Genomic DNA, 27,939 nt, shown 5'->3' with positions numbered 1-27,939 from the left:
TGCTGTGGAGATATCTCTCAGCAATGAAATCCTGTGATTCAGTAATCAAAGCTTAATGAAGTACAGATTGAGCCTTTGAATGTTTTTCATGCCCTAATTGCTCAACAGAGGTGAGATCTGTAGCGAAGCAAAATGTATTTGTTCCCGTGCTGAGGTTACTCTGTCAAGTGGGACCACCGTAAGGTACTGTTGAATGGCCTTGCAGCAACACGTACCTCTGAAGTCTCAATCAGAGGGAGAGTTAAGTGTAATGGCTAGTCAAAACACAGCTGGATGACCTGGTTACAGCTTTTTCACTGCTGATTTTTTCAGCAAGTAAGCAGTTCTGTGAGATTTATTAACTGAGCTACATAAATACTGAGTTAGAGGTCCAGCAGGAGGAAGTGGCGTCTAATCTGTAAAGCTGCTCCATGGCCGCAAATTCAAGTGGCGGAAGGTTATTGAAGCTTGTAAAGTCTCCCTGGTGGCAACAGCATAACCGTAAGAGGGGCATATGTTTCCTTTGTACACAGCAGGAGGGGAGGCTGATCTGGAACCATGTTTGATCTAGTGCTTGTTGCTCAGGCTTGGATTTTGAAGCTGGCTGTTGGCTATACGTGTGTCTTTAGTTGTTCATTCTGAAATTAAATTGTGATGTAGACCAGTAATGGAGAACTCTTAATGGAAGATGCATTGCAGGTAGTGGTAAAGAAAACTAATCTTTTGTAGTATTTGAAGGCAAAAATGGAAAACTGGAAAACTTCAATACGGTCTAATAATGAAAACTTGGGAAAAAAAAGCCTGGAGGGAGACATGTTGTTTTTTTTTTTTTTTTAACCACCAATAGAAATGTTTCCACTATTTACAAACTCTCACTGGATTTGTGGAGATTTTTTGTTTATTACAAAATATTCTTTCATTTTTTTAACCTTGAGGAGAGTGGATTAGTTACTATTGTCATGTAACTTCATGTGGAAAGCTAAGGCAAATGTTTATATCGCATTAGTTTTCACAAGTGCACAGCATTTTTTTTTCCTGAAGCTAGTCTGCATCAGTGTAAATTCTATGGGGAGCCAATGGGCGCAACAGGAAAAAATGCTTTAAAATACTTGTGCATTCTCATAATTTTTTGGCTGACAGCTCAATTTTGTATGAAGTAAAAACCACTGAAAGTATCTAGCTGCAGCATAAGATTGCAGTGGCACAACTTTACAGAGCCAGTAAATGAATTTTCAATCAGAAGAGTTTTATCAGACTTCTAAAACCATACTCAGACATTTGCCTCGTGTTTGAATGCGACTTACCCTGCAGGCTCTGGTGTCCGAGGCAGGTACCTGGCTGTGGCCTACAAGTCTCTTCCATGTTCTTTTCTGAGAAAGTTGGTTCTTCATAACTGCTCACATTGAAGCTTGTAAGTGCACCATAGACATGCACAGAAATGCCCCACTCTACTTGGTCGCTGCTAATTTATCTTTTTTTACTTGGGTGTTTTGTGTGTAGCCTTTTCTCTTATCATATGCGCTGCTTGAGTGGTCATCTTGCAGTTGCCTTTCCGATGGACACATTTGATGCAAGTAGTTCCGAAATGACTTTTGAAAAGCAAAGTGGATAAACACCGTTGATATAGGCTTGGGCCTGCCTGTTGGTAAAATGTTATTCTAGAACAGAAGATGTGAGAGAAAGGTGTTGTACAAACACTGGATATTTCATGGCATGAAGTACTTTATGGTGGAGGGATCTTTTCTTACAAAAATCCTGTTGAGAAAGGTACAACACTGCTTTAGGGCATTGATTCTGATGTTGTTACATAAAAATAACAGAGTTTTAAGGGGCTTTTGGGCACAGATATCTAAGATTGAATAAATGTTATCTTATCTTTTCTCTAAGATACCTGATAAAGTAATTAACAGGGCATTATAATCTGCATGTGAAAGGGTCAGCTGAAAATCGTGCATAATTTTTGCTTTTCCTGGTAGCTGGATTTCTTTCATAGTGGCCTCCTAATATGGTTTCTTTCTTTACAAAAAGAAAAGAAGAACCTGCGTTTTAAATCTGCTGTATCACTTTGCACCATCAGTGTGCTGCTTTTACGCTTATGACAAAATGACGAATTTGGAAGCACCAGGCGTGACCTGAAGTATTTCTCTTCCTCCCGTCCAGGCACTTGCACACATACGCACACACAGACGTGCACGGTCGTGCCCTCCCTGTTTCAGAGTCCTAGCAGGCGTGTTGCGCTACTATGTGGAAAAACATATGTGGCATTTGGGTCAGTGTTTGTAGTTCACAGACTAGCTGCAATGTAAGATGGCTTATTGCCATGCACAAGAACAACCTCTGACATCCTAGTTAAACAGAGTGTAAATAGCTGCAGATTCAGATATCCTTACATTTAAAGAGTTCTAAGAATTGATTGATGACCCTGCAAGAGACAGCAGCTCTGCTTTTCTGGTTAGGGTTAATTATGTCACAGGTGATGGCATCACATTATGTGCATGTATAACTGAGACATGTGCCTATTCAGTGTGTGTTGGGTGCTAGTCTATTCCAGTTCCTTGTCCCATGGCATTTGTTTAAGCCAGAAAAAAAATGTGAGTCACTGTTAATTTAATGAGCAGGGAGAGGTTAGCACCTGTCTTTCTATCCATTATTTTCCAGTATTTTATAGCATTAAAGGTGCATCAGTACCTCACAGTTCTAGCTCATAAACAGCTAAACAGTACTTGACATTTAAAGAGTTTTTCTGTTGTGCACTTGTATAGTCAAGAGTAATTCTAATCCTATTAAAGATATTATGTCATGGAGGTGTGTCCTGGGGGAGAAGGCTTCTGCTGACTGGCCCGATGGAGAGCAGAGGGGAGGGGCGAGCAGGAGGGTGGATTTATTACTCGATAGTTAGGTCAGGGATTTCTGTGGGAAATGCCCGGTGGTTGCAGTTGCTGATGATTTCACGGCAACAGCAGTGAAACGCAGAGTGCGCTCCGATAGCTGGTTACTGAATGAGATACTGCAAATGGGTGGAAAGAAAAAAGACAGCGTGTGAGAGAGTCGGAGAGACACAGAGAGGGAAGCTGAGAGCAAGGAAAGTGCTCCGGCTCGAGGAGAGTCTCCCAGGTGTACTGCAGAAGCTTTTTGGAAATGGATGCAAGGACCATCTGCTGCCTATAGATTAGAGAGCTGTAGACTAGGAGCGGAGAGAAAGAGCTTATGTCTCTTTTGAATAAAAATCGAAGTTCTGCATAACTGATTCATCAAGATAAATCATGAGTATGCTCTTGCATGGAATTTTAATGTATAAATCCATGCCACAGATGGACAGAGTACAGCCTACATTGCTATAAAAAATAAAACCAGCAACAATGCAGTGAATAAATTCTGCAGTGATTAGCTGATTTATGTACGAAGAAAAAGAGAAGCCAAACACAGACAGCTCTTATCGCACTGTGGCATTTGCAAGGCACTGCATTTAATGCTGAGAGATGTTATACATTAAATCTGACAACTGTGAAAAGAGAGATCATGGAGAAGTCAAGTAGTGAGGATTCTTCAATTCACCGGAGTCCATCTTTGGATAGCAAAGACTCAGATTTTGCTAAACCTTCTACCTCAGGGAGGCAATTTGGTCGAGGTTTTACTGCTGGAGCTTTCTATGGTACAACTGGATCACGCACACAGAGCAACACTGGGGTCGGAACCGGGACCGGCGTTGGGACTGGGACTGGTGTAAAAAGTGACAAATACAGCGCACCCAAAGGCAGCAAATACGTGATCTTTTACCTGGATCTATCCTTTGTTTTCCTTTTAGAATTTAAGAAGTGCAACATGGCAAGAGGCTGCCTGTGTTGTTTGAAATACATGATGTTCCTTTTCAATTTAATATTTTGGGTGAGTACTGCCTTTTTAGTTGCCTTCATTTGGTACCCTGTACTGCTGCATTATGTGTATAGTGCATCCTTGAAGCCGTACCGTAAGTTCCCCCCTCCCTCTCTCTCATACCTGCTTGGAATATTTTCAGTGTTAAACTCGTGTCTGTTGGGAAAATGTACATACTTTCTATATCTTTATTACCACCTGGTTACTGTAGTTTGGCTACTAACTCCTCAAACATGCCGTTCTAATATGTGTTTTGAATTGGGTTACCTAAGAAAGAGCAGAATTATTGTAGCATTAAAATCCTGCAGTGGCAATATTTTTGCATTCTGTTGTAATACCTCGTGTTGCATTAAGCTGCAGGTTAATTTAAATTTGAAGTACATTCTCATTGTCATCGTAAATCTCATTTGCTTTTTGTAAACTTCATTTGACAAACTGCTTTATTTGTTTGAAGGAAGTTCTGTCCCATTTCTTCAATTAAAAACAATAAATCATGTATGTTCTAACCTCTTAAGGTATCAGCATGAATGTGAAATGACTGGAACGGTGAATTAATCTGGATTCAGTTTCAGCTGCAGTTGTCCACATTGGCGTGTGAAGTTGGAGACTTGCACTTGCTTCTGAGGGATCAAAATTGATTTTGCTCCATCAGCCAAGAGGCATGAGGAGTTGTAACAATGCCTCAGCAAGCAAGTTAAAAGCGTAATGGCTACTTTGAGCAAAGTATTGTGACATGCAAGGGAGGGAAGAAAAGTCATCTGGCAGCTAGGCATCCTTGAGTGAACAGTATTGTTGAGCAAATCACAGGCTATTTGAAATACTGAGTATGCATGGATATAGTCCAGTGTGAAATGGTTTGCTTAGTTTGAAATCAAAGGCCACTGTTTTCCTGATGGTTGCAAAGCTTGGGCACATGAACAAAATTATTCATGGTTGTGATCCAGAAATACACAGCATGCATCACAAATAAATGAAAACGCTATCCCTGGATTTATTTTGGGAAAAGGGGCATTAACAGTCTAGTTCAGATAGCTACTTCTGGTGTAGAGATATCATTATTCAAATTAGGAGTCTTACTAGCAGCTTCTCTGTTTATCTTGACCCACTTACTGAAATAACCTTTAAGAGCAGTAGTTAATGGGAGATTTGGTACGCTGGTGTACCACTCATGCAACAGTGACCTTTTATTGGTAATAGATCAAAATTATACAATCACTGAACTTGTGGGAGTCTTACTTAAATAGAAAGGTAGAACTGGTCACTGAAGAACATCTGATCAAAATTCACTTGTGATTTTTAAAATTTTTTTTCTTTTCTGTACACAAATCCTACCAGAAAGTTGCCTTAACTATTTCTGGGATAAATCACTTTGAACACACCAGATTTACATTAGACTGGCTGTTTGACCCGATGCTGCATTGACACCTTGAAAGTATTGTTTTTATATGCTATATGTTGTGATTAGTTTTGGAACAGCTTTTTTTCTGATATCGTTACTCTGGTCCTCTGTGATCAGTCATTAAGTATCTCTTACCCCTCACCTCTTTAGATGTAGTATCTTTCTTTGCTTTTATCTCCTTCCCAAGCAGCAATTTTCTTGACTCTGCACAGGACCTTCAGAGTCCATTTTTCCATTCCTTGAACTTGCAAAAAGATTTCAGACCTCATCTGTGTGCTCATCTTTGTCTGCTCAGTCCCACTGGACTTTTATACAAACACATTGCTTCCTAGGTTAAAACTAGTCTACCATCTGGAACAGTTCTCTAGTACCCTGTGCTTCCTCAACTCTTACTCCTATCTCTTAATCCCCTTTATACCCTCCCCACCATGTCGTTCGTTGTGAGGCTTATGCCACTTTTCTTTCTGTTACTAAACTTTGTCACCACATCTCTGTCTAATATTATGCAAATGCTTTTTGTGTGAACCAGGCTATACAGAATGAAAATGATACTTGGGAATGGTGAATCTGAGAGATTATAGAAAAATGCTAAATGCAAGACGTCAGGTACTTTTCAGAGTAGTTTACACCAGAACTTTGATCCACCAGCCTCATTTAAATTGTTCAGAAGTCCCCCTTTCTTCGCTTTAGCTGGCTTATACTCAATTTTGTAAGCCAGTCTTGATGTTCCCATGCTTCCTTCCAGAGGATGCAGTCTTGCTAGATCGTTATTTTTTTTTAACAAGGGTATTTTATTGTTTTGAGCCATTCAAATATAATATCTTTTTACTCATGGAAATGCGAGCTAGAATGAAGAATACTACAGGCAGGTGTTCTGTAGCTTGCTGCCTCTGGCTTCATACCTAGAATCTATGTTAGTTCTACTGTAACTGTCTGACAGATTTGGATGTTTGGCTTTGTATGTGCTCCTTGCTGACACTGTGCACTTGCAGTATCTCTCACTCCTGCCCTGAACTCTCCTGCTAGCCCAGCCCTGGGCTCCACATGCAGCTCTGCCAGTGCTCTGTGTTCCTAACCTGTCCTGAAGCGCTCCCTGCTATTTCAGTCCTGTCTTTTTTCTTAACCCATTTTTTTCCATTCTCAGGTTTGCCTGTTCTCATTCCTTCCTTCTGAATTTCTGTTAAGAAATCCAAGTCCAAAAACATGAAGTTGTGGCCTGCTCTTGAGCATGACTTATCATCTTTTGTAATGCAAGGTGATTTATTTTTAAAAAGAGAAGACTTATTTTTAAGCACGAAATTTTCTGAACCTGTTATTCAAAAGCAGAATGAGGCACCTGGTCTCCAGAGGCGAGGAGAACACTGCCTCACTGTTATCTTCTGACAAAGGCAAGAAGTGTTTTGGTTTGGTTTGGTTTGGTTTGTTTTTTTTTATACAGGAACTGCTTTAGGCAACTAGAAACAGAGGTGGGAAAAATGTGTTTCAGGGAGTCTTTAAACAGGTGCCAGTCTAGCAGCTGTACAGCTGCAATAGGCAGTCTGGCTGACCAGCTTGCTTGCCACAAAGCTACATTGTTCTGAGCCTGCTGTCTTATGGGAAAGCCCATCTCATGGGAAGTAATGGTGTTTCTGAGATGCTTCCTCTGAAAATGAAGACTGGTGGTATCCCTTGGCATCCCAGAATGCTGGCCACTATTGTCTTGAATGAGTCCCAGTATTGGCCCAAAGAAAGATGTTCTTCTATAGAAAAAGAGGAATCTTTTTCCCATTATTTGCTTCTTGACATACAGAAAAAGGCTGGGACCTAATCTGTCCCCTTCTGTGGCAGTGAGCTGTACTGCTCCTTCAGCCTGGCAGCCAGCTCATATATATTTGAAGACCGATTATATCAGTATATTCTATTTTATACACATTATTTTTATATAGAATATATTTTATATATTTTAATATATATATATTAATGCACATACATATGTTTGAAGGTGATGAAGTGCAGTTGTTAGTGGATTCTCTCTGTCGTTGTGTAGCAAACATACTGTCACTGTGATAACTACGATAAAGAGGTGGTGCGTTGTTTCTGCCTGGCAAGAATTCAGTGTTTGTGAATTAGATTCATGACCACAAAATATAGCTTTTGAAAATTATTAGTGTGTGTATTAGTTAACTTGGAAGGATCGCATATGAGTTCTGCAAAGCAAATTGGTCTAAGTGGGGCCCAGCACTAAGTTGAAACAGAAGGTGTTTCTCCACCATATCACTAAGAGCTTCAGGTATTTCTCTGTGGCCCTCTGATTCTTAGCAGTTGTTCTTGGCCATCTGGCATTGCTTTCTTGTAGAGATTAGGAAAGTCTGAGCTGAGGGTTAAGGAAGCTTATAGTATTTAATTGTGTGACTAGGATGATGATTTACACTAAATTCATCCTAAGTGCATAATATGTTTTGCGAAGGGACTGGGCAACAACAAATGTTAGCTGATTTAGTTTGCCTTTAAAAATATTTATGTGCAAACATGGAAATTGCAAAGTAGCCAATATAGCTCTGCAGAAGAAATAAAATATTGATTTTTGATTCTACAGATAGCAGCTTAATTGTCAAGAAAGGTAATCGCCAAATATAAACATTAGGGTATGTATCTTTCTAGGGTAGATTTCACTTCATTGTTTTATTAGATAAAAGGATTACAATAATTATTTTCACAAAATGTATCAGAAAATCTTACTGGCTATAAAATGGAAATTCTATAAAACATAAATTAAAAAAAAAAAAAACAGAATTTCATAGGATCCTAAACGGGAAATTTTGAAGTGATAAGAATAAGTTATCAAAACTTCACTAGAGAACGTTGCAAGCAGACGGTGGTCGTGGTTAAATTTTGGGTTGTTCTATTCATTTAACTAAGGTTAATCAGTCTGCTTACAGTGAAGCATTTATAATACACATCTAGTTAGATTTTATCGTTGCTTAATTTTAATACAAAATGCATTTTATTAGGGGGAACATATGGCAAGATTATTGAATCCCTGATCTTCTGTGTTTCAGGAAGAGCTAAGGAATAGCTAAGTATAGTCAAGAAGATCCTTAATGTGGTTTATTTGTTAAATTGTTTATATTTAAACTACTAAAAAAAATCTGATAAGAATACCTGTTTATTAACGGTATAATTATACGCAGAAGTTATCACTTATCTAAGTTAAATGGAGTCAAATTTACAAATTCAGATGTTTAATATTCAGTTTCAAAGTAAATTTTATAACAGTGTTGTGTGTTTATCAGTGAGTATAAAGACAGTAGTACAGCAGCCATGCAGGTCACTTCTACTGTAAAAGTCTCAGATCAGACTAAAAGAAAGGGAGCATGTCCATTCACTGGGTCTGGCTGCTGTCAGAGCTATTGGTACTGTAAAGCATCTAAGAATTTTAGAATGGTTAATAAAAGGTAATCCATACTTATTTACACCAAACTGGAACATATGCCATAGTGCACTGTTTAGTTTGAAGCACAAAGCTGTAGTGCTTAACTGAACCTGTTGGACAGACAGTTAAATCTTATGAAGAGACTTTGACCCTAAGCATAACTGGAAGTTAATCTCTGAGGTTTAAGAGGGGTGGACAGTTTGTCTCTAAAATGAGAACAAAATTGCTACCTACAGACAGTTTAGAACAGGAAACACATTCAAAATCTTTCTTTTTTGTTCTCCTCCCCCTGGCTGCATTATCTGATATCCCCCGTTTTCTGACAGGGAATAATGGCAGGGAGAGACAATGAGTGGCCCTGGGATGCTTGTCTCTTGACATAATAGCGATATTTACTTCTGTCATATTTTGACTCTAATGACATAAGTCAGCAGTGTGGTGACAATTGTCGTACAATCCCATGAAGTAAGACTACTCGAAAGCAAACAAGCAAACAAAATAAAAAAAAACCCCAACCCCAAAAAAAGAACCCCCCAAACAAATGCCCCCCTGCCAAACAAAAACCAAAGAAAACAAGCAAGACAGTGAAATCTGGAAAAAACTAACGTTTTCAGTCACATTAGCAGGAAGAATTCAGTTTTTAATAGGGATTTGATAAGCTGTGAGAAGATTCCAGCTTTCAGTTTTAGTTTCCCCTCCAAATGGTATAGCACTGTTGGTGTGCCTATGCAAACATGCACCTCAGTGAGGGAGAACAATTAGATAAATGTTTTAGCATGTCAGCATTTTGACTGGGAGGAGAAGGAGAGGTAATATTTAGTTCAGACGGTGTGGTGTCCTAATGAATATGATGTAAATAAAGTCTAGGCCCCCCAGTTCAAGAAAGATAAGGAACTACTGGAGAGAGTCCAGCGGAGGGCTACAAAGATGATCAGAGGACTGGAGCATCTCTCTCATGAGGAGAGGCTGAGGGAGCTGGGTCTGTTTAGCCTGGAGAAGAGAAGACTGAGAGGGGATCTTATCAATACTTGCAAATACCTTAGGGGCAGGTGTCAAGAGGAGGGGGCCAGACTCTTCTCAGTGGTGCCCAGCGACAGGACAAGGGGCACAAACTGAAACAAGGGAAGTTACATCTGAATATGAGGGAAAACTGCTTTACTTTGAGGGTGATAGAGCACTGGAACAGGCTGCCCAGGGAGGTTGTGGAGTCTCCTTCTCTGTAGATATTCAAAACCCATGTGGACATGTCCCTGTGCAACGTGCTCTAGGTGAACCTGCTTTGGCAGGGGGTTGGACTAGATGATCTTTCGAGGTCCCTTCCAATCCCTAACATTCTGTGATTCTGTGATCTGCAGAGGTCCCTTCCAACACCAACCATTCTGTGATTCTGTGATTCTATAATTTAAAAACCTGTACAACAACATTAGAGAATAATATTCAAACATTATTAGAGGCCTGAGATTAGTTTTAATTTAAAATAATGAGGTTTGTTTCAGAGCTGAGTTAGACTAGTTAATCCAGGTGGTGAGGGCCCCATAACCGGTTTTAGGGTCTAAGCTGTTTCAACTTGATAGGCAAGACATCTGATATGGCATTTTTCACTGTGTTTCTCTCACTAACTGTTCTTTGCTAAAACCATATTTTATTCAGGTTGTTTTATTCTTTTGGTATGGGGTTTTTTAGTGATTTTTGTTTTCCTTCAGTGTAGAAGTGTTTTTACTCTAGCTGTAGGTAGGTATGAGACCCATTTGTGTCTGTTACTTTGGATAAACAATGAGTTAATTCATGACTCAAAAAGCAGATTTGTTGTATATATCTCTTATATCGTAGCCTACTGGACATAGTTTAATCATTTGTATATGAGGAGGTTTACAGTCATTGAAAGTGAGAAGCGGAATAAGAATTTCAAATTGGACAACGAATTACTCCCCTCCAGCACTCGCTGCCCCCCGCATACTCCCAGAGTTAAATCTTTCTTTAAATACATGACTCAGGTTCTATTCCTCATATCCTCCAGCTGCATGACCTTAAGCAAATTTCTTCAGCCTTCTGCATCTCAATTCCCCTAACTTTTAAAAATAATGATGATACAACTTTTATAAAGCGATGGTTATAATCATGGGGTACAATTATTATTAAATTTGAATAAGCTTAAGAACTGTAATGTTTCTTACTTACCTCTGGATGCCTAGACCCCCGCAGAACATTTCAGTAAGGTGCTTGATTGGGCCTCCGTTAGCATGCTCCCTTTTTCTCTGTTCCTGCTACCTTCCAGGTAAGTAAGTACGCAAGAAGCTGATCTGAAGGGGTATAATCTTCATCACGCGAGTAGAGGATGAGCTTGTAACTCCACTATCTGGCTGTCCGAGGAGGCATCTAATTTTGCTTATTTAAATGCTGCTGACACGGAACAAGACCTAGGTGGAAAAGACGGGAGGATGCAGTCTAATTTGTGGAAAGTAAAGTTCAGTTAATTGGGGTTTTGCTGTGTGTAAAGTTAGGATGTTCCTAATGGGCAGCCAAGTTGTCACAGATAATATGGTATACTATACTTAGTAGCTTCTCTGTGTTTATCCCATATAATTCGTAAAGTTACCGAACCTTTCAGCAGCTCATGGAAACTGAATCAAAGAGGAATTCTGCTGGATATCTCAGGCTTTGCTTTAAATATGTTGCAGAAATAAACCACACCTTCCAAACAAAGTAAAGGAGCTTAATATTACTGAAGACGTGTTATTAAACAGTGAATGTTTGCTGAACTTGTTGGGGTGGTCACATAAAACTTAATTTTCTTAATATGACTTTACAGAAATGACTGCAGGCACTGAACTCAAAGCAATTTCACAATTTTCTGAAACAAATTAGCTTTAAATCAACTGAGATCTCCATTCAGCTCAGTCCCTTGTTGCTTAGGAGCAACTAAAATTGCAGAATTTATTCAGCAGAGATAATTGAACTTCCAAGTGTTTGGAAATTTGACTGGGATGATCATTCTTCTTTCTTCCTGCTTTTCTTGGGCTGGGCCAAAGTTCACATGGCTGTCCAAACCTTTTTCATTTAACTGCTCCATCCGGTGTAGCAGAGATTGTGAATATTCTTGGGACCTGCTGCCAGTTGGAATTTTAAGTGTCATCGGCAGCTCATGTTCAATAACGTCTCTCAAAACTTTGCACCATGGCCAATAGCTTTATCACTGCTCAGGTAATGCAGGTAGGGATAGGTTTTCCACAGCGTTACAATGCATCCAGGCAATGTTTGGTTTTGTCCTTAATCAAGGCATAGCCAAGTCCCTACAGTCTTAGTAACCAATCTGAACCCATCTTTAGGTGTTTAGTGTCTCAGTTAACATGCTGGCGCTCTTGTCTCCTCTCTCACCCAGAGCCTGTGTGCTGTCTGGGACCACAGAGCTGTTGGTTATCCCTTGCATCCCTTGGAAGGGGATGCAAGCTGAAGCACAGAATGACTAGCTTGCCATTTCTTTCATTTCTTTATTTGCCTCCTTATGTTTGCTATGTTTTTGTTGTTAAATGCAGTAAATGAGAATTAACTTTTCAGAGTCAAAAGAATGCTTGCAAATATTACTTTTGTTTTAGTGGAGAAGGAATTCTGTACCCATGGATTCTTGTTGAATCTACTTGGTCCTCAATGCAAGCTGCATTTGATACTCTTGTCTTTTTGCCTGTCTTCTGACTCCTGAATGAAAACCCCTTGTGCTGTTTCTAATCAATGCACCAGGGATACATAGTTTTGAAAATACATTGAACTAGTGTCTGTATGTCTTTCTTCCCATATAACACTGGCAAGTCATGAGGCATCAGGGATTGAATTTGTACCTTTTTTATTTCTTTTGTGGATTTCCCCATACTTCTGTTTTATGTTCATTCTGGTACAATTTCTACTGCTGTAGGTACAAGTTGTAGGTCTGCAGTAGGAAATGAACACATTACTGTTGATTTTTAAAAGTGTATGACACGTATTGAGAGTTGCTGCAAGGAATTAAAACCAGCAGAAACTGTTATGCTGATCTTTTGTTACTTACTGGATTACTAATTTCTAACACTGTAAGGAGTTATGACTGATAAGTTGTTTTTTTTTTACTGAAATAAGTGAGTTTTAATAGGTTTTAATTTTTTTATGGTAAAGAAGACTGAAGCAAGACAATTATGAGCTATGGATGAAGATAAGATTATGAACAGATGACTATAAACTGTAGGGTTTCATCAGCTTAACGAATTACTAGTCATTAGCAGAGATGCATTAGTTACTTGTGTGCACGTTTCTACCATGCTGCACATGTGATGCAAAGCATGTTAAGTTAAACCAAGCAGTTTACTCTGCAAATAATGTGTGTAATGGTTAAGTGGAAGCAGTTAACTTGGAGTAATTCTGTCATACATAATCATCTCTATATACTGCAATGTACAATCACTGAGTCTGAAATGATGCAAAAATGAAACGGAGGGAAAAGAATTGGCACTGTACTAGTCAATCAAATTTTCTTGCTTAATTTGCTATCTTAGAGAACTGAAAGTTACTAGAAGGGCTACTTCTGAATCAGAGGTTTGTTCTATTAGGTTTCTTGATTGATGTATTAAGCACACTTTACTTTAAATGATGCTGTCGAATACTTACATTTTGTTAGTAGCTGTGTCACTGCTGAGTAGCGTGGCTTTCCACAAGACTCATTTCTTCCTCTGTATTGTCTTGGAGAGTTTCGAACCAGTTATGATCTTAAACAGGTAAGAGAGCTGTCTGTCAATGGATTGTAATTCAGAAATGTAAACATCTCATTTCATAGTAGTTTTAAACTAAGTCAGCAGTTAAGAATCTTATTGTCCTCTACTTGTATGCCTCCCCTCCTTTTTCCACTTCATCTAGCTGTTGCTGTGTCCTAAAGAGTGCCGTTTCTTCTGCAGTGTCCTCTGGATGCAAAGACACAGTTAAATTAGAAAAAAAAAAAACAACTTTATGCTCTCAGTTGCTCTTTCCTAGAGTTTTGATTGCCCTGTCATCTCCATTTTCACTGCTTTAAGAACTGACATTACATCTGTTGTCCTAATCCCAGAGTGCCTTAGGACCACTTAAATATATTTATCCTCTTGATGCTTTCTAAGTATGGGCCGTGCTTTTATCCTCCTGATAGAGATGGAAAGCTGAGACAGCAAAACAAAGAGAATATCTGCAATGGAGCACAGGGTAGAGGACTAAGAGCTATTGGTGGCAAGAACTAGCAAGTCCACATGTAGTCCAGTTCAGCATGGATAGGCATGTGTTGAGTTCTGCTTGGCTATGTGTGCAGGGCATTGCCCATGAGCTCAGAAATCCTGCCAATCACCTCTCTCAAGCTTGGTTGTCTTTGCAGTGATCTTCCCTGCACTTTCATTTACAGATTAGCTTGGGCAGAGACAGCTTAAATCTGTCTATATCCATGGTGTGGATGTGTCCTACTAACAGACTTGTACAAAGTTAAACTGAAATTGAATCTGGACCTCTGAAGTCCTTAGTAAGTGTCTTAAGCAAGAGGCCATCTGTTACATGCCGTGCCTTGTGAGAGGCTTGATGCAAGCAAGTCGCCTCTGAACTCCACATGCTTGTGCAGCATAGTCCACAGGCACAAAACTCCTTTCAGATTTAGGACCCATAGACCATCCTTTTATTTGGCTGTGTACTCCAGAGGTTTAGCATGTCACAGACTTCCAGAAGTACCTAGAAGAGTGGAAGTTTTCTCATGACACATGACATAAATCCTAACCTTCCCCACCACCTGCAAAGTGTCACTAAGAAAGCTCAAGTTCTCCTCGTGAGGTTGTCATCCAATAGATGACGGTCAGGGTGAAGACTTTGCTATGGGATGTCTCTCTTAATGGTGTCCATTGTAAATTTTTTTTTATGACTCCAAACCAGATAATAAAATAATTTCATAAATGATAAATAAATAAACCAACATTGTATTTAACACTTAAAGAAGGTAGAGATAAGAAGAAGAAAAAGTTGCCTGTTGCATGTCTGGCAGTAACAGTTCTTCCTACTTTCCATAGCCCCTCAAGCCATATGTTTGTCTTCTACTGTCAGAGCAACGTTTGCTCTAATGGCTTTTTCAGCGTGTGGAATGTAAAAAGAACTCTCTGGTGGGATCTTTTTTTCCACTGTCAGCATCTGGGAGGATGTTGGGTTTATGTCTTTCAGTGCAACATTGGTTTTGTGTCTTATGGGATGTACTTTAAAATGCAGATAGCTAGTGTTATCTTTGATCCGATTTTGTTATTTTTGTGTTTGTTTAGGCTTTTTTTTAGGTGTTATCACTCTGCTCATAGAATTGATCTGTGGAGGTGGTGATAATATATGACCTTGGTGTGATAGAGCTATCTGTTACTTTGGCAGGTTAGAATCCCATTTTCTTGGGAATTTTAACTCTTTCTTTTTGCTTTTAGATAGAAATGGAAGCTGTCACTATTGTTGGATTTTCCTCTTGTTTTGTTTCTTAGCCTGTTCTTCCATTTACAACTTAGTTGGAATAAATCATTCTTGTGCTTTATGATTTATTAGATGTTAGTGGTAAGGTTTCTATCATTCTGCTGTGAGCATTTAAATTGATGATGCAAATAAACTGTAGTGGGGTCACAAGTTAAGATAGTTAAGACTACTATGTTTGACTTTTAGTGGTTTGATTTATCTTCCATTCATGAGGCTCAGATATAAAACTGGATATATTGGATCAGACCAAAAGTTTGCATATCCTGTCTTTGAAAGTAGATGGTAAAGAATCCATAATAAACACTAAAGGAATTGAACAAACTCATGGAACTCCTTTCAGTCATTTATCCTATGGCTTTCCTAAATTCTCTGGCAGTAAGTTCACTTGTTTAATTAACGTATTCTGTGAAAGAGTCCTTCCTTTTAAGCCTACTGCTTGATAATTTCAGTAGATGCTGACAGATATTCTGAAAAACAGTGAACTGCCCTCCTTTCTGCATGTCATTATTGTTTTTATTTATTTTATTTTATTACTGGAATGGGAAGAAAAATCAAAGAAATTGTGATTTAAAATGAGGTTACTGCAAAAGTAGTATTTATTGGTGCTTAGCATAGCATAAGGTTAGATCACAGAATCACAGAAAAATTCTAGGTTGGCAGGAACCTCTAGAGAACATCTGGTCCAACATTCTGTTGAAAGCAAGGTCTTAGATTATGTTACCCAAGGCCCTGTCAAGCTCAGCCTTGAGTACTTACAGCAAGAGAGATTCCACCATTTCTCTTGGTAATCTATTCCAATGTTTGATTGTTTTCAATTCATTCAATTTGTTCTCAGTTTTTCTCATAGCCACACCAAAATTTTCTCTGGAGCAACTTGTGCCCCTTGTTTGTCCTGGTGGCACTCTGCTGCATGGTCTCTAGTATCTTGAGCTGGGACAACAGAACCTGGACAGTAGTCGAAGTGTGGTCTAACAAGTGCTGAGTAGAGTGGAATAATCACATCCCTTGATCTGGTGGATATAGTCTTGCCATGCAGCCTGGGGGAGGATTTAAATGCTTATGCTAATATTTATGCTATCCTGGTGTACTGTGGTGTAGCTTTTAACGTCAAGTTTAGAGCAGCAGCGTGCACGTATAGAGTTCAGTGAGATGAAGCAGCTTTATTGTGAGGACATAAATGTTTTCTTCCTCACTTTTGAGCATATACCCTCATAATACATTGCTGCAATTAAACACTTCCATCCTTCTGTTATTTTTCCCTCTGAGAGTGGATCTGACTGCTTTCCTTTGTAGCCTCTCCTGAAGTACACTTCAGCCAAAACATTTCTGCTTCTTTGAGCCATTCAGCAGTTTTTATAGCCCATCCTGCAGCTGTGTCACTGTAAGTCATGCTTAGTTTTAAACTCCATCTAGCTTGAATGTACAGCTGGCACAAGTGCTGACAAGAACAAAAACATTGATCTTATCACTCCCCCATCCAAGCAGTGGCAGTGGATGATTGTGTTCTCTAGTACAGTATATTGATTTTATGCATTGCTATATGTGTTACACTGCTTCACAGTATTTACTGGAACTGCTGACTGCTTTTTTTCTTTCACAGTACTTTTATTTCTGGTCTGATCAGGGCTCCTGCAGTCCAACTAGTGCTTGTTTTCACTGTTACGTTCAGTGTCATTAACAGGTTATATATCTCAGAATCGTGAGATTTTAGGAGTTCATGATTGTTACTAGGGCTGGGGATGGGACGGGTTAATGGTTGTGGGATTTTGTTTTGTTTTGTTTTTTAATAAAAAGCTAAATTTTTTGTGTATTCTCATGCATGGCATTTTTTTAAATGATAATTTATATTTTAGACTTGCGTTGGGGGAGGTCAGGGAACAGCTAAACCTTGAAAACAATGGGTCTGTATGAAAAATAGTTTGTAGAAATAGAGGTGGTGTTTTTTTTAAACATTTTATTGAAGTGCAGACTGCGTGACAACTCTGTGTGTTTCCAAACTGTGTATCTGTTCTGACGTGTGTCCTAGTTTTAGTCCTTTTTCAAGTTCCTGAATGTGTTTTCTTCAGAGGGCCATATTAGAGCCCAGCAGTATTTCTTTCAGGATACTTCATCTTGCTTGTCCTCACAGAAATAGCTGGGATCAAGCGTGTTTCCACAACACACACAGTTCTATAACATCCAAGAATGCACGTTTCTCACTTAAAAGCTTCTGCAGCTGTGTGTGAGCAGTAATAAATGGTTGACACATGCCTCTGGGGACAACTTTATATGGGTGAACTGTTTCCTATTTCAGCAGTCTCAGGGATTTTTTTCCCCACTGGTTGGATGCTGTGTTACGAGCCTGACCCAATACTTAGCGACAGCTTGTCGGACTGATTAATGTAGACTCCAGAGACTAGCTCAACGCTGTCTGATTGATTCATTTTGCCAATAGAATTCACATTCCTGTAGTGTGAATAATAAGTGATTTAATGAGTTCCCCCCAACTTATTCCAAATGGCATATCCTGATTGGAGCAGGGCATGCTTTTGGAAAGCTTAAGTACTTGCTGTATGTTACACGCTGAAGATCCACTGAGTTATATACTTCTCCCATAAATCCAAATGAGAAAGTTAAGGATGAATTTTCTTCTGCATTGTACAATTAGACACATTATCAGAAATTTCACTGATACTTAAATTGTTACTTACTTCTAATTTTTCTGGTTCTTAACCACTGATTTTTTTTCTCTCTCTGTGCTTCCCACCCTGGAATGTGTTTCTTGTAAAACTGATACTTCTGTTCAGCATTCCTTATTTTTTATCTCAAAAGGTGACATGCAAAAGGTGGGAAAAGATTTGTTCTTCCTCGAGGCTGTCCTTATCTGCTATATCCCTGATGTTGGTGTTTTTTGGTGGTGTCCCACCTTGTTTTATGGTTCTGTGTATAACTCTTCCATAGGTGTTGGCTGTCCCAGTTCCTGCATCTTGGGAGACTCTCAGGAGTGTGGAAGAACAGATAGCTTTACCACACAGCAGGAAGATAGGAGAGTGGAGCCAGAACAATGGAAAGGAGAAAGAATTTCTTGTTTGGATCTGGATGGTTTCTATTTCCTTATTATTCAAGAACTCTTACCACCCCAATTAGGAGATCCTGATTCTGGATCTACAAAGAGTTCTCCAACAAATATATTCAAGAAGGATGTGCATAAAATTAATACAAAAGGAGGAAAACAACGCTGTTGTAATTCTATATGGTCTCTTACTTGTGGAAACATATATCTAGAAGTATTTTTGTCTTTTAAAGCTTTACTGTGTGTGTCATAAAGAAATATGAAAGAAAAGGGGAAGATAAAAGCGTCCTTCATTTCTTCACCTCTGTCCCCTCCTAGTCTCTTCCTCTTCCTTTCTTTCATCAGAATCCACAGCACACAATTTGTTGCTGCCCCACGTTTAGCTGTACACCTACCTATCTGTTCTCCATGCCCAGCCTTGCTGGTACTAATGTTGTACCTGCCCTTTTATAATTCAAAATTTGAGTAACTGAGTGGGGGAAGCAAAGATTCTGATGAGGTTATGATCGGGTTTCTGAGGAATAACAGCTGCCGGCTTATTTGCTTTCTTTCCCAGCCTCCATCAGAGAAAGCTGAGAGGGTTCATTTGCACTTGTGTGAGGCACCGCTTTTATAAATCTGATAGCACCGTGCCTGCATGCATACAGTTCTCTGACATGACTTCAGATTTTTGAGTGGATAATCAGTAGATTTTTTTTCTGTTTTCTGTTGAAAGAAGCTCAGCACTTTCTAAAGAACCTTCTTTCTGTCCTCAATTTATTGGTAAAAGGTTCTAGAAGCTGTAATTACAGTACTGCTTTAATGGCAGTCTTTGTCATAATTTTTTGCTTCATTGCAGGTTGGGGGAGAGAGGGAGGCTTCTTCCTTCATTGTTTCTGCCTTGTAGTGTCTCCTACTATTGTCTGTTCTTCCGAGACTGCAACCTGATGTGACATTCATTTCAGCAGTGGCTCTTTTTGCTGCAGTATCAGTGCAGATTTATGTCTGGTCATTGATGCAATGTATTTTCTGGGTAGTCAGCTCAAGGTTATCTGTGTTATAGGGTGTGTTGTGGGCAAGCTTAGCAAAGAAAACATTCAAACCCAACAGCATGAAGAGGAAAACCAGACTTACTGAATTATGGCTGTTTAGGATTATATAGACTATTATATAGACTTAAGATCTGTCTTAGGGCCGGAATGAGCACAGCAGTGCTGAAACAAAAGACAGTGTACAGAATCAGGAACGTATGCTTGAAAGGAAAAACCTCGGGAGCACAGAGCTTGCCACAGAGACAGGACAATGTCATCACTGTGCTGGATGGACCCTGAATTCTTTTTCCTCTGAAAGATTAGGTAGTATTTGTGGTGCTTGTTTTGCTTACGTTAGGTGTCCCATTATTTTAATCTAAAAATGGTTAAGAAACACAGATAGAGTGACATTACACATGACTGAGTTTGAGATTGTTCTAATGATAAGGCACAGCTCAGCTCTTTGTGACTGAGCAGAGGCAGCCTTTTGCCTAGCGCTCCAGGAAGAAGAAGCAAGAAGAGGATGCAAATATTTTTGGTTCTCCAGGGTGAAACAGTGGGCCAGGGAGAATGACTAAGTACTCTTGGTCATGAATATAGCTAACTTAAATTGTTTTTGAGTACTTGACAATAGCTGAGCCCATTAAAATATGCCTTTTTAATAGACTGTATTGTTTTCAGTAAAGTTGTTGTTTTATAACTGTCCTGGTTTCATTGGGATTTTGTTTCAGTTTGTGGCCAGCCATGGTGATCAGGGCCATTAGCAGCTAAATCCAGGGCAGCTGACCTAGGCTGGCCCATAGGTGTATTCTATATCATTGACATCAAGTTCACTATAAAAGGGAGGACTTGGTGAGGAGAGGTGGGGCTGTTTTTGCTCTCCTTGCTTTTGGCCTTCCTTTTTTTTCCTCATTGCTGACGACTGGTATTCCTGGACAACCTGCTGCAACCCTGTAGCTAAGTATACATTTGTATGTTTTGGGTTAGCATTTATATTGGTTTCATTATTTTATTAAATCTGTTTAATTTTAACCCATGAGTCTCCCTCTGTTTCCCAGATTCCTTCCTCAGGTGGGGAAGGGACATTGGGTGAGAGAAAAACTGCTATTGTTTAGCCCCTGGTGTGGGCTAAATGAAGACAATAACACTTGTGCAAGTACTTAGAAAATGAAGCCTTATACTCTAGTCCTAGCTGAGATACATTTTTAGAAAATAATACCCGAGCCATCAATTGCATAAAAACCCAATGAAATGGACAACCAAAACAACCACCAAACCAACAACTTCAAGGGAAGTCCTAACCTCAAACATCTGTAATCAAAAGTAGGATTTTTGGAAGCTTTCACCACTCACTGGGCTTTGCTGCTGCTGAAGTCAGCTCTCTGAAAGAAGAATGGGTTGATGGCCAGTTTTCAAACTCCTGAATGCCTGGTACCCTATTCAGTGACTGGCCAGATGCTAGTGCCTGAGGGTTTGTTAAGTTTGCTCTCAACAGCTTGTGACAGGGTTCTTAGTGTCTTGAAAACTCCGTTGTCTTTCCAGCTCCATGGACAGGAGTAATTTTGCCTTAATTATCTATGCTAAGAGATGTCTGCTATGGAAATCTATGCTATGGATGCTGTATCTGAGAGATTCCCCAAAAGCTCCCTTTGTAGTTGACAGATAGGCAATGGTTAAACTTGTTCTAATGTAGATGCTTCAGATCAGGCAGCTAAACAAGATTACAAGAGCTTCTAAATTGCTACTTTGTAGATGGCTAAAACAAAGCAAGGTGGATCTTAGCTTGAATATTCAGTTTAACATCCCTGTGTGTGTGATTAATGACAAGGATGTTTCCATTTGCAGACTCCCAGGGCACGTGGACTTGTTCTAGAATGTTTTACTGGTTTTTGTTGTTCTTGTTTTTCTTTTCTTTTCTATGAATAGAGTTGTCTGTCATTTAGTGGGAGACTTAATTTAAAATGTTTTTGGCATTAAGCAAAAACTCTCACCTTGATTTAGTTGCTGTTAAGTCACATGACTCAGCCCCCAGAGCCTGAAGTTGGGGGGGGGGCTGTGTGAACCCCCCGTAATCCAGGAGGAGACGGTTAGTGACCTGCTGTGCCAACTGGACACCCACAAGGCTATGGGCCCAGATGGGATTAACTCCAGAGTAATGAAGGAACTGGCAAATGAACTTGCCAAACCACTCTCTATTATCTACCGGCAGTCCTGGTTAACTGGAGAAGTTTCAGCTGACTGGAAATTAGCAAGTGTAACGCCCATCTACAAGAAGGGCCAGAAGGATGATCCAGGGAACTATAGGCCTCAGATGTGACCTTATTGCAGTCTACAACTACCTTAAGGAAGGTTGTAGTGGAGTGGGAGTCAGCCTCTTCTCCCAGGCAACAGCCTCAAGCTTCGCCAGGGGAGGTTCAGGTTGGACATTAGGAAGAATTTCTTCTCAGAATGGGTCATTAGACATTGGAACGGGCTGCCCAGGGAGGTGGTAGAGTCACCATCTCTGGACGTGTTTAAGAAAAGACGACATGGCACTTAGTGCCATGGTCTAGTTGACATGGTGGTGTCAGGGCAATGGTTGGACTCAGTGTTCCCAGAGGTCTCTTCCAACCTGACTGATTCTGTGATTCTGTGACTGCAGATTATCTCTGTTTAAGGTGTTAATTAGGAAGAGACTTTTAAAAGTTGTTTTCAGAGCCGAGTCATTCAAAAATAGCAATAGGGATAGAAAATACTTTTCAGCTGACAAATGACATGAGCTTTTATTTAACAGTTTTTATTCAAAGGTACTGAATTGGGAAGACCTGCTTAAATGAATCCATTCTTCTGTCTTCAGAGTGGTGCGGTTTTGTAAAAGAGATTCCTGCTCATTCTGTACTGATACACTCATGTGATCCCGTGGCAAAAGTATAAAGAGCTCCATTTATTCATGACTTCATGGGGACTTTCCACAGTGAGTGCAAGCCAACAGCACAGGAACACTGCTGTAGCTACTACTGAACTGTAGCCTTGAGGCAGTTTCTTTACAGAGGTTTCCTTTAGTAGATTTGCTCACAAAAACATGTCTGGTGATGATGCCTTTCATACACTGGCAGAGGGAAGAATGACAGTGTCTTATATTGTGGTTATCTGTGCTGTAGATGAAGGACCTTGTAGTTTTTTCATTTCCTAAGCAAAAACTGGGGGTCAAAAGTGAGAAGAGCCCAAGAACCTGAGAGATACCTGGTTTGCTTTGTGGTTGTGTGCAAGTTGCCTTCTACTGTTGCCTTTCATGAGCATAAGTCAAATAAATATATAAAGTCAAGACTCGGGAGAAGCCTAATGCTTTTCCAGTGCTAATGTTCCTGAAAGGAAAACTTAACAAAAAATCAAAGATGAAGATAGGGACAAGGAGTGTTAAGACACCTTTTGTCTTCAAATTTCAAAGCCCTTTATTAAGGATTACAAGGTAGGCACCTGAGACACAGAGGGTTTAACTATCTTAACCAGGGTCATGGAGGAGGACATGGTAGACCTGAGAGTATCACTGGGTGCTTCTCTTCCCTTCTTGTCAGGTCCCCTGTCTGCTATAGATCATCTCTCTGCTTTTTTCCCCTTTTATTTTTTGCTGTAGTTGTAATGACCTCTGGAGTATCAAGCAGATGAGATGACATTTTATTAGCTATATTGCTTGTGGTCTGAGAGCTGTATGAAAGTGACACTTAATACAGCCATTTGTATCTTATTGGTGTCCAGCTCTTCCAGTCCTATGAGACTTGAATTAAACTTCTCAGCAGTGGAATGCCACAGGGTACATACCTCATACTTAGGAGAGCTCTGGGGAAGGGGGTTTCTATAAGTAATTCGAGAGTGTGAGGTGACAACAACTTCCTATAGGTATCTTTGCTTTGTTTCTGCATGAAACTAACCTGGGTATGTAGTTGGATAGGGCTGATCCATAAGTGTCATCTGCACTCAAAGCATTCAAGCCTTACACGGCTCAAATGCCATGGCCACCTGTGACGTATGTAGTCATATCTGTTGACTTTGGTGACTGAAGTAACTTGGAGAGCTTTTCACTTCTCATCATTTTAGTGCTTATCCAGCCCAGGAGCAGATCTGCATGTTTCACAGAAATAGTGGCTTTGTTGAGTCAGTGAGACCCTGCACAGTAGAACCGCACCAACTTCTCAAAGAAGAGAACTTGCCTGCGAAGTGTTGCTATTAGTGAAAGTGTGACAGAAGAAAATAGCTCATCTGTCTCTAAAACCTAAGGCTGACGTTTCAGGGTTCAGAGTCAGCAGGAAAAAAAAACCCACAAAACTGTATTTAATAACTGCAAACCAAACATGACTGATGCAAAAAAACTGATGCAAAAAAACTGTAATGTAACACTTGACCTCCCTACTGCTTTTTAACATTCTCTTTTGAAAGAGAGCCACGCTCAATGGAAAGCACTGGGGAATAGGAGTCGTTTAAATTTTTGATGCTCAGGACAGAAAATCTATTTTCTTGAAATGGAAAGTAGAGTTTGCTGTGAGAGGGATTGTGTGTCATCACTGCCATGTAAAATAATCTTGTCTTGATAATTAGAATTTTCTGTCAAGGAGTCAGACTTGGCAGTAGAAAATAGCTGCTTTTTACTCACTTACTTATGGGTCACAAATACGCATTTTCAGAAAGATCTGAGACAGGTTGTTGCAACCAGGTCTTTGCTAGGCTTGTGGGAAGTTTGAAGTAAGTGAAAAATTGCTAGGTGAGCTGCAAAGAGAAGCCTAAAACTAACTTAAGCCCTGCTACATAGTATGTACCTGCCAGCCAAGAAGTTTGTCCTGGGAGGAGGCTTTAACTTCTATTATATCTGTGTCTGTGAGTCTACTACTCCTCTCGAGACCCTGCAGGTAACCTAGAGTGGAGCACAGTGGGGCTCTGCCTATGTTGCCATGTGCAGAAAGTACCATCTCAGGATACCACTTCAACAATTGAGGTTCTGCTTGATGAGATTCGGAATGAAAAGACAGTAAAAATGCTCCCAGCAGCTGTGAGCTTGTGATCTGAAATGGAAAATACTTCTCCATATATATTTGCAGATAGTGAGCTGGAATATAAGTTAGAGTGTGATTTATGAAAGAGCTGAGAATGGAACCTGTGTCTCCAGAGGTTTGATTAAAGGTCTTGACTGAAATACTTCTTCCTCCCCTTAGGACCTCTATATGATGATGATCTTTTTAGGGTGTTAGAGATTTTTGAAGGCAGTAATTCTGCAGACACTTCCAGTAGTCCACAATGTCTCCATTCTGAAGTGATGCTGAATCCAGAATGGTCTGTAGACTCTGCGGAAGGTAAATGACTCTTGAAAAAGGTGATTTCTCTCTGTGTTGTCCCTCTGGCTTTTTCAACAGGAGAGGAGGAGAGGGATTGCAGGAAGGGGGAAGCAGTAAATCTGTGCCTTTATAAAGCCAGAGTCCTGCTAATGTCTCTCTAGTTTGTGATTGTTGTGTTCCAAAAATAATTGCAGAGCAGTTGATTGTATATGTGGTGAGAGGTCTTGAAATGAGAAAAGTAACTGAAAGGTGAAGGGAATGTGAATCACACTCTCTGAATCCTTACAGAAGACAGATGAACTTCACATGCTGATTACTAGGGTCTGTCTTGAACCCCAAGCTAGTGTTCCCAACCTGGGTGAATGGTCTGTCTGACTGTCTCCTGGGGATCTGCAATCCAGCCCCTCTGTTCAACTCCAGTATAGAAATTTACTGTATTTTTTGGTTTCCTGGCTGCTGTTTACCATGAAATGAAGCACATAGTAATCAGAAAAAGTGAGCTAGACCTGTTGTATTCTTGGAGGATGGCTAATGAGAATGGAGTTTTTAATTACAGTGGGTCTTTACCACATGTAAACTGACCATCTGTTAGATGACAGTTATTGTGAAGGAGAGAGAAAGGATACAGTGTGTACCTTTCAGTAGGATGCTGCTCACTGATACAACAATAACAGGTATTAGCCAGGAGGATTTTGGAAGTTTCATCCTATTGCTCTTAGTAGCTGAGTTGTCCTTATGAAAGGAAGTTTCCGTTTGCTTGCTTTCCAGTAATGGGGGTTGTCCAAGCTGATCACAGCCTTCATGGTGAAGCCTGGCATTCTGTTTAGCACATGCAGTCTTGCCACTTCAAAGAACATCTTGTTTGAAGTTCTTACGCCAGGGTGGAGGGCTTAACCTTGCTGCTTTTACACTCCATGGGAGTGTATGCCATTGATGTTATTGGAAAGAAGTCTTGGGAAGTCACAAGTAGTACTGTTCAAAGAAAGTGCACTGAGTTTTGTGCAATGAAATTCACAGATACTGTAACATGAGGCTGTCATGCACAAATGTGGCCACATCCCTAAAGGGATGAAGATTGCAGAAATGAAGAGTGAATGCTGAGCAAGCGTTCTGGCTAGAAAGCAATCCAAAAAGGTAGATAGCCATCATTTTAATAAAGTATTTGTTAGCATTATTGTTAGTGTTTTTATGAAATAAAATGAAATAATCCAATTATAAGTATTTTAACGATGGCTGCAAATAGCTACATGGTTTTGTGTGTGTGTGAAGATTCTGTGTACAGTGGTGTAATAGTTATAAGATGTCACTTCTAAGAGAAATTAACCCTTTTTTACTTGCATTCCTGGTAATGCAGGGGTGATGGAAGGTAAAACTTACCTTTGTGTTTCACTTCCTTACTGAAGTAGCGGCATTCCTCTGAGAATGCTGATACTTCATGCCTAGCATCATGCTGCATAGAAGCTCTTCTCTACTTCATTACCTGTGGTTAACGAGCACATACAGTTAGCCTGTTCCCTGAAAAGTCCATGATCATTCCCTGTCTTACTCTCCTCTACTCTTTCAAGCTGTGCATAAGGGTAAGTCATGCTAAGCTGATGTGTTTCCTGGTTGATTTGTCTCTTTTTTACTTTTCAATGCAGTTTTATGTTAAAATTGTTTCTTAGTGACCAAGATATTTTTTTACTTATTTATATAGTAAGCCCTTTTTGATCAGATTAATAATATGGTAGGAATTTATCATATTCTTATTTGCCAAATGTCTTTGGCTATACTCACTTGCTAACTCTAAATGGAACTGTTGTACCAAGACCTTTCTTGACCCTATTTAGGACCTGTTGTTTCTGAAGAAAATTAGAGAAAACTTCTATGCATCTAAGCAATTAAGCAGTGTTGTACCATGGGGGGAAAACAACTTTCCTTCATGACCCTGATGTCAGTACTTACAGAAAAAAGAGATTTGATTGCCCGTATCTTAGGATGCAGAGCTGCACATTAATGTATGTCATATTCTTTTTCTGTGTTTGTGTACCTCTTCTGAATTGATCTCAAGGAAAAGCAAGTCATTTTAATTTCCAGTTTGCATATTTTGTTCAGTCTTTTTATTGCCAAAAGTAATATTAAATACTCTAGAGAGAAGGTCATTTATCAGGAAGAGGAGTTTTGGGAGTAGTGAAGAATTAGGCTGTTTTTACATTATGAAACCACAGTGTCAAAATTAGGTCACTGTTTCCTTTAATGTCTCTGTGTAACTGGCTGAGAAACGTATGGAAAAATTGAGGTAGCAAAGAGTATGTTTTTGATGAACGAGGGAGGAGCACTTGGTTTTGTGGGTTGACACTGGTTCAGTGAACTGCTAAGGGATGTATTGATGCTGAAAGTCACTCAGGTGGATGAGTAAAGGCACTTCTCTCAAATCTATGTAAAAATGATGCCTGACGTAGTGTTTGGGGGCCATCTAGCAGATGATGGGTTTAGTTCCATTGGATAAGAGGCAAAACAGCCTTCCCTGGCCACTTTCAGAAGTGTTGGAAGTGCTAATCCTGGCATCCTAGCCAAGACAGCTTGGGTAATTATGCACTGCCTTCTTAAATTCCACATGGTGTCCAAGTGGGCAGACTATTCTTCAATTCATGTCCCAAACACAATATCACAATTAGGTATTTTCCCTGCTGTACCTTGTGTTGATTATGTGGATCTTACGCAGTGCTACTGCTATTGCTTTTACCACCATTATTATTGTCCTCTTATTGTTGTGTTGAAGTTTGTAGGAAAAGATGATATCATTATTTGACCAAATAACATAGCTGGAGAAAAAAGCCTTAATAGAAGTGTAAGAACAATGTCTAGAGATTAGTAGAGACCTGGGCCCAGTTGTGTAAGGTATTGTGTAAGTGCAGAGTTAATAGATAGGGCCTGTTTTGGGAGCTTAGACACTCAGAAGAGGAGGCAGGTAAAGGGATAAAAGTGTGCAAGCAGAGGGAATGATGGGGTGACAGGTAGAACTTTTGCTGGTGAAACAGGAGTGGAATTCATTCTGGAGGTGGTGAGTTAATTCATAAGATATAGGAAGGGAGAAGAAATGTAGAAGAAATGGGACTTCATGAGCTTCTAGGCCAAAGAAGATAGGGAAACTGGCTAGAGAAGAGCTGAGATTAGCAGGCTGTGAAAGCTGATGTTTAAGCAAGCAGCTGATTAGAACAAGGGAAGAAACTCTCCAGGCAAAACTCTGTTGTGAAACTGATGTGAACATCAGCACCCGTTTTTCCTACTGTGGAACAAGAGAGGACTCATTCCCTTTGCTTGGCCTCTGGGTCTGGGTTCCTGGTACCCAGTTCTGCATGGCTTGGGGTGAGTGTGGAAGACTGTTGGCATAAGTGTCTATGGACGCAAAAGGGGGGAGTAGTATTTCCAGAGCTTACATTTAAAATGCTTTGAGG

General features: G+C 39.8%; 1 protein-coding gene across 2 annotated transcripts in view; it reads left to right on the top strand.

Annotated features, from left to right (window-relative positions):
• Positions 1–27,939, top strand: part of TSPAN9 (tetraspanin 9) — a 186,637-nt gene that overhangs the window by 83,534 nt on the left and 75,164 nt on the right. The window contains exon 2 of one of the 2 annotated variants that reach the window (XM_068401620.1): positions 3,785–3,864. In XM_068401620.1, the coding sequence (XP_068257721.1) occupies positions 3,802–3,864 (63 nt within the window). In that variant the 5' untranslated portion in view covers positions 3,785–3,801. Of the gene's footprint in view, positions 1–2,900; positions 3,865–27,939 lie in introns of those variants that run through there. The other variant, XM_068401619.1, reaches the window with a different exon arrangement.

The sequence above is a fragment of the Nyctibius grandis genome, chromosome 5 (assembly GCF_013368605.1).
Source record: "Nyctibius grandis isolate bNycGra1 chromosome 5, bNycGra1.pri, whole genome shotgun sequence".
NCBI lineage: Eukaryota > Metazoa > Chordata > Aves > Nyctibiiformes > Nyctibiidae > Nyctibius > Nyctibius grandis.
This window is presented reverse-complemented; position numbering and strand designations above follow the sequence as displayed.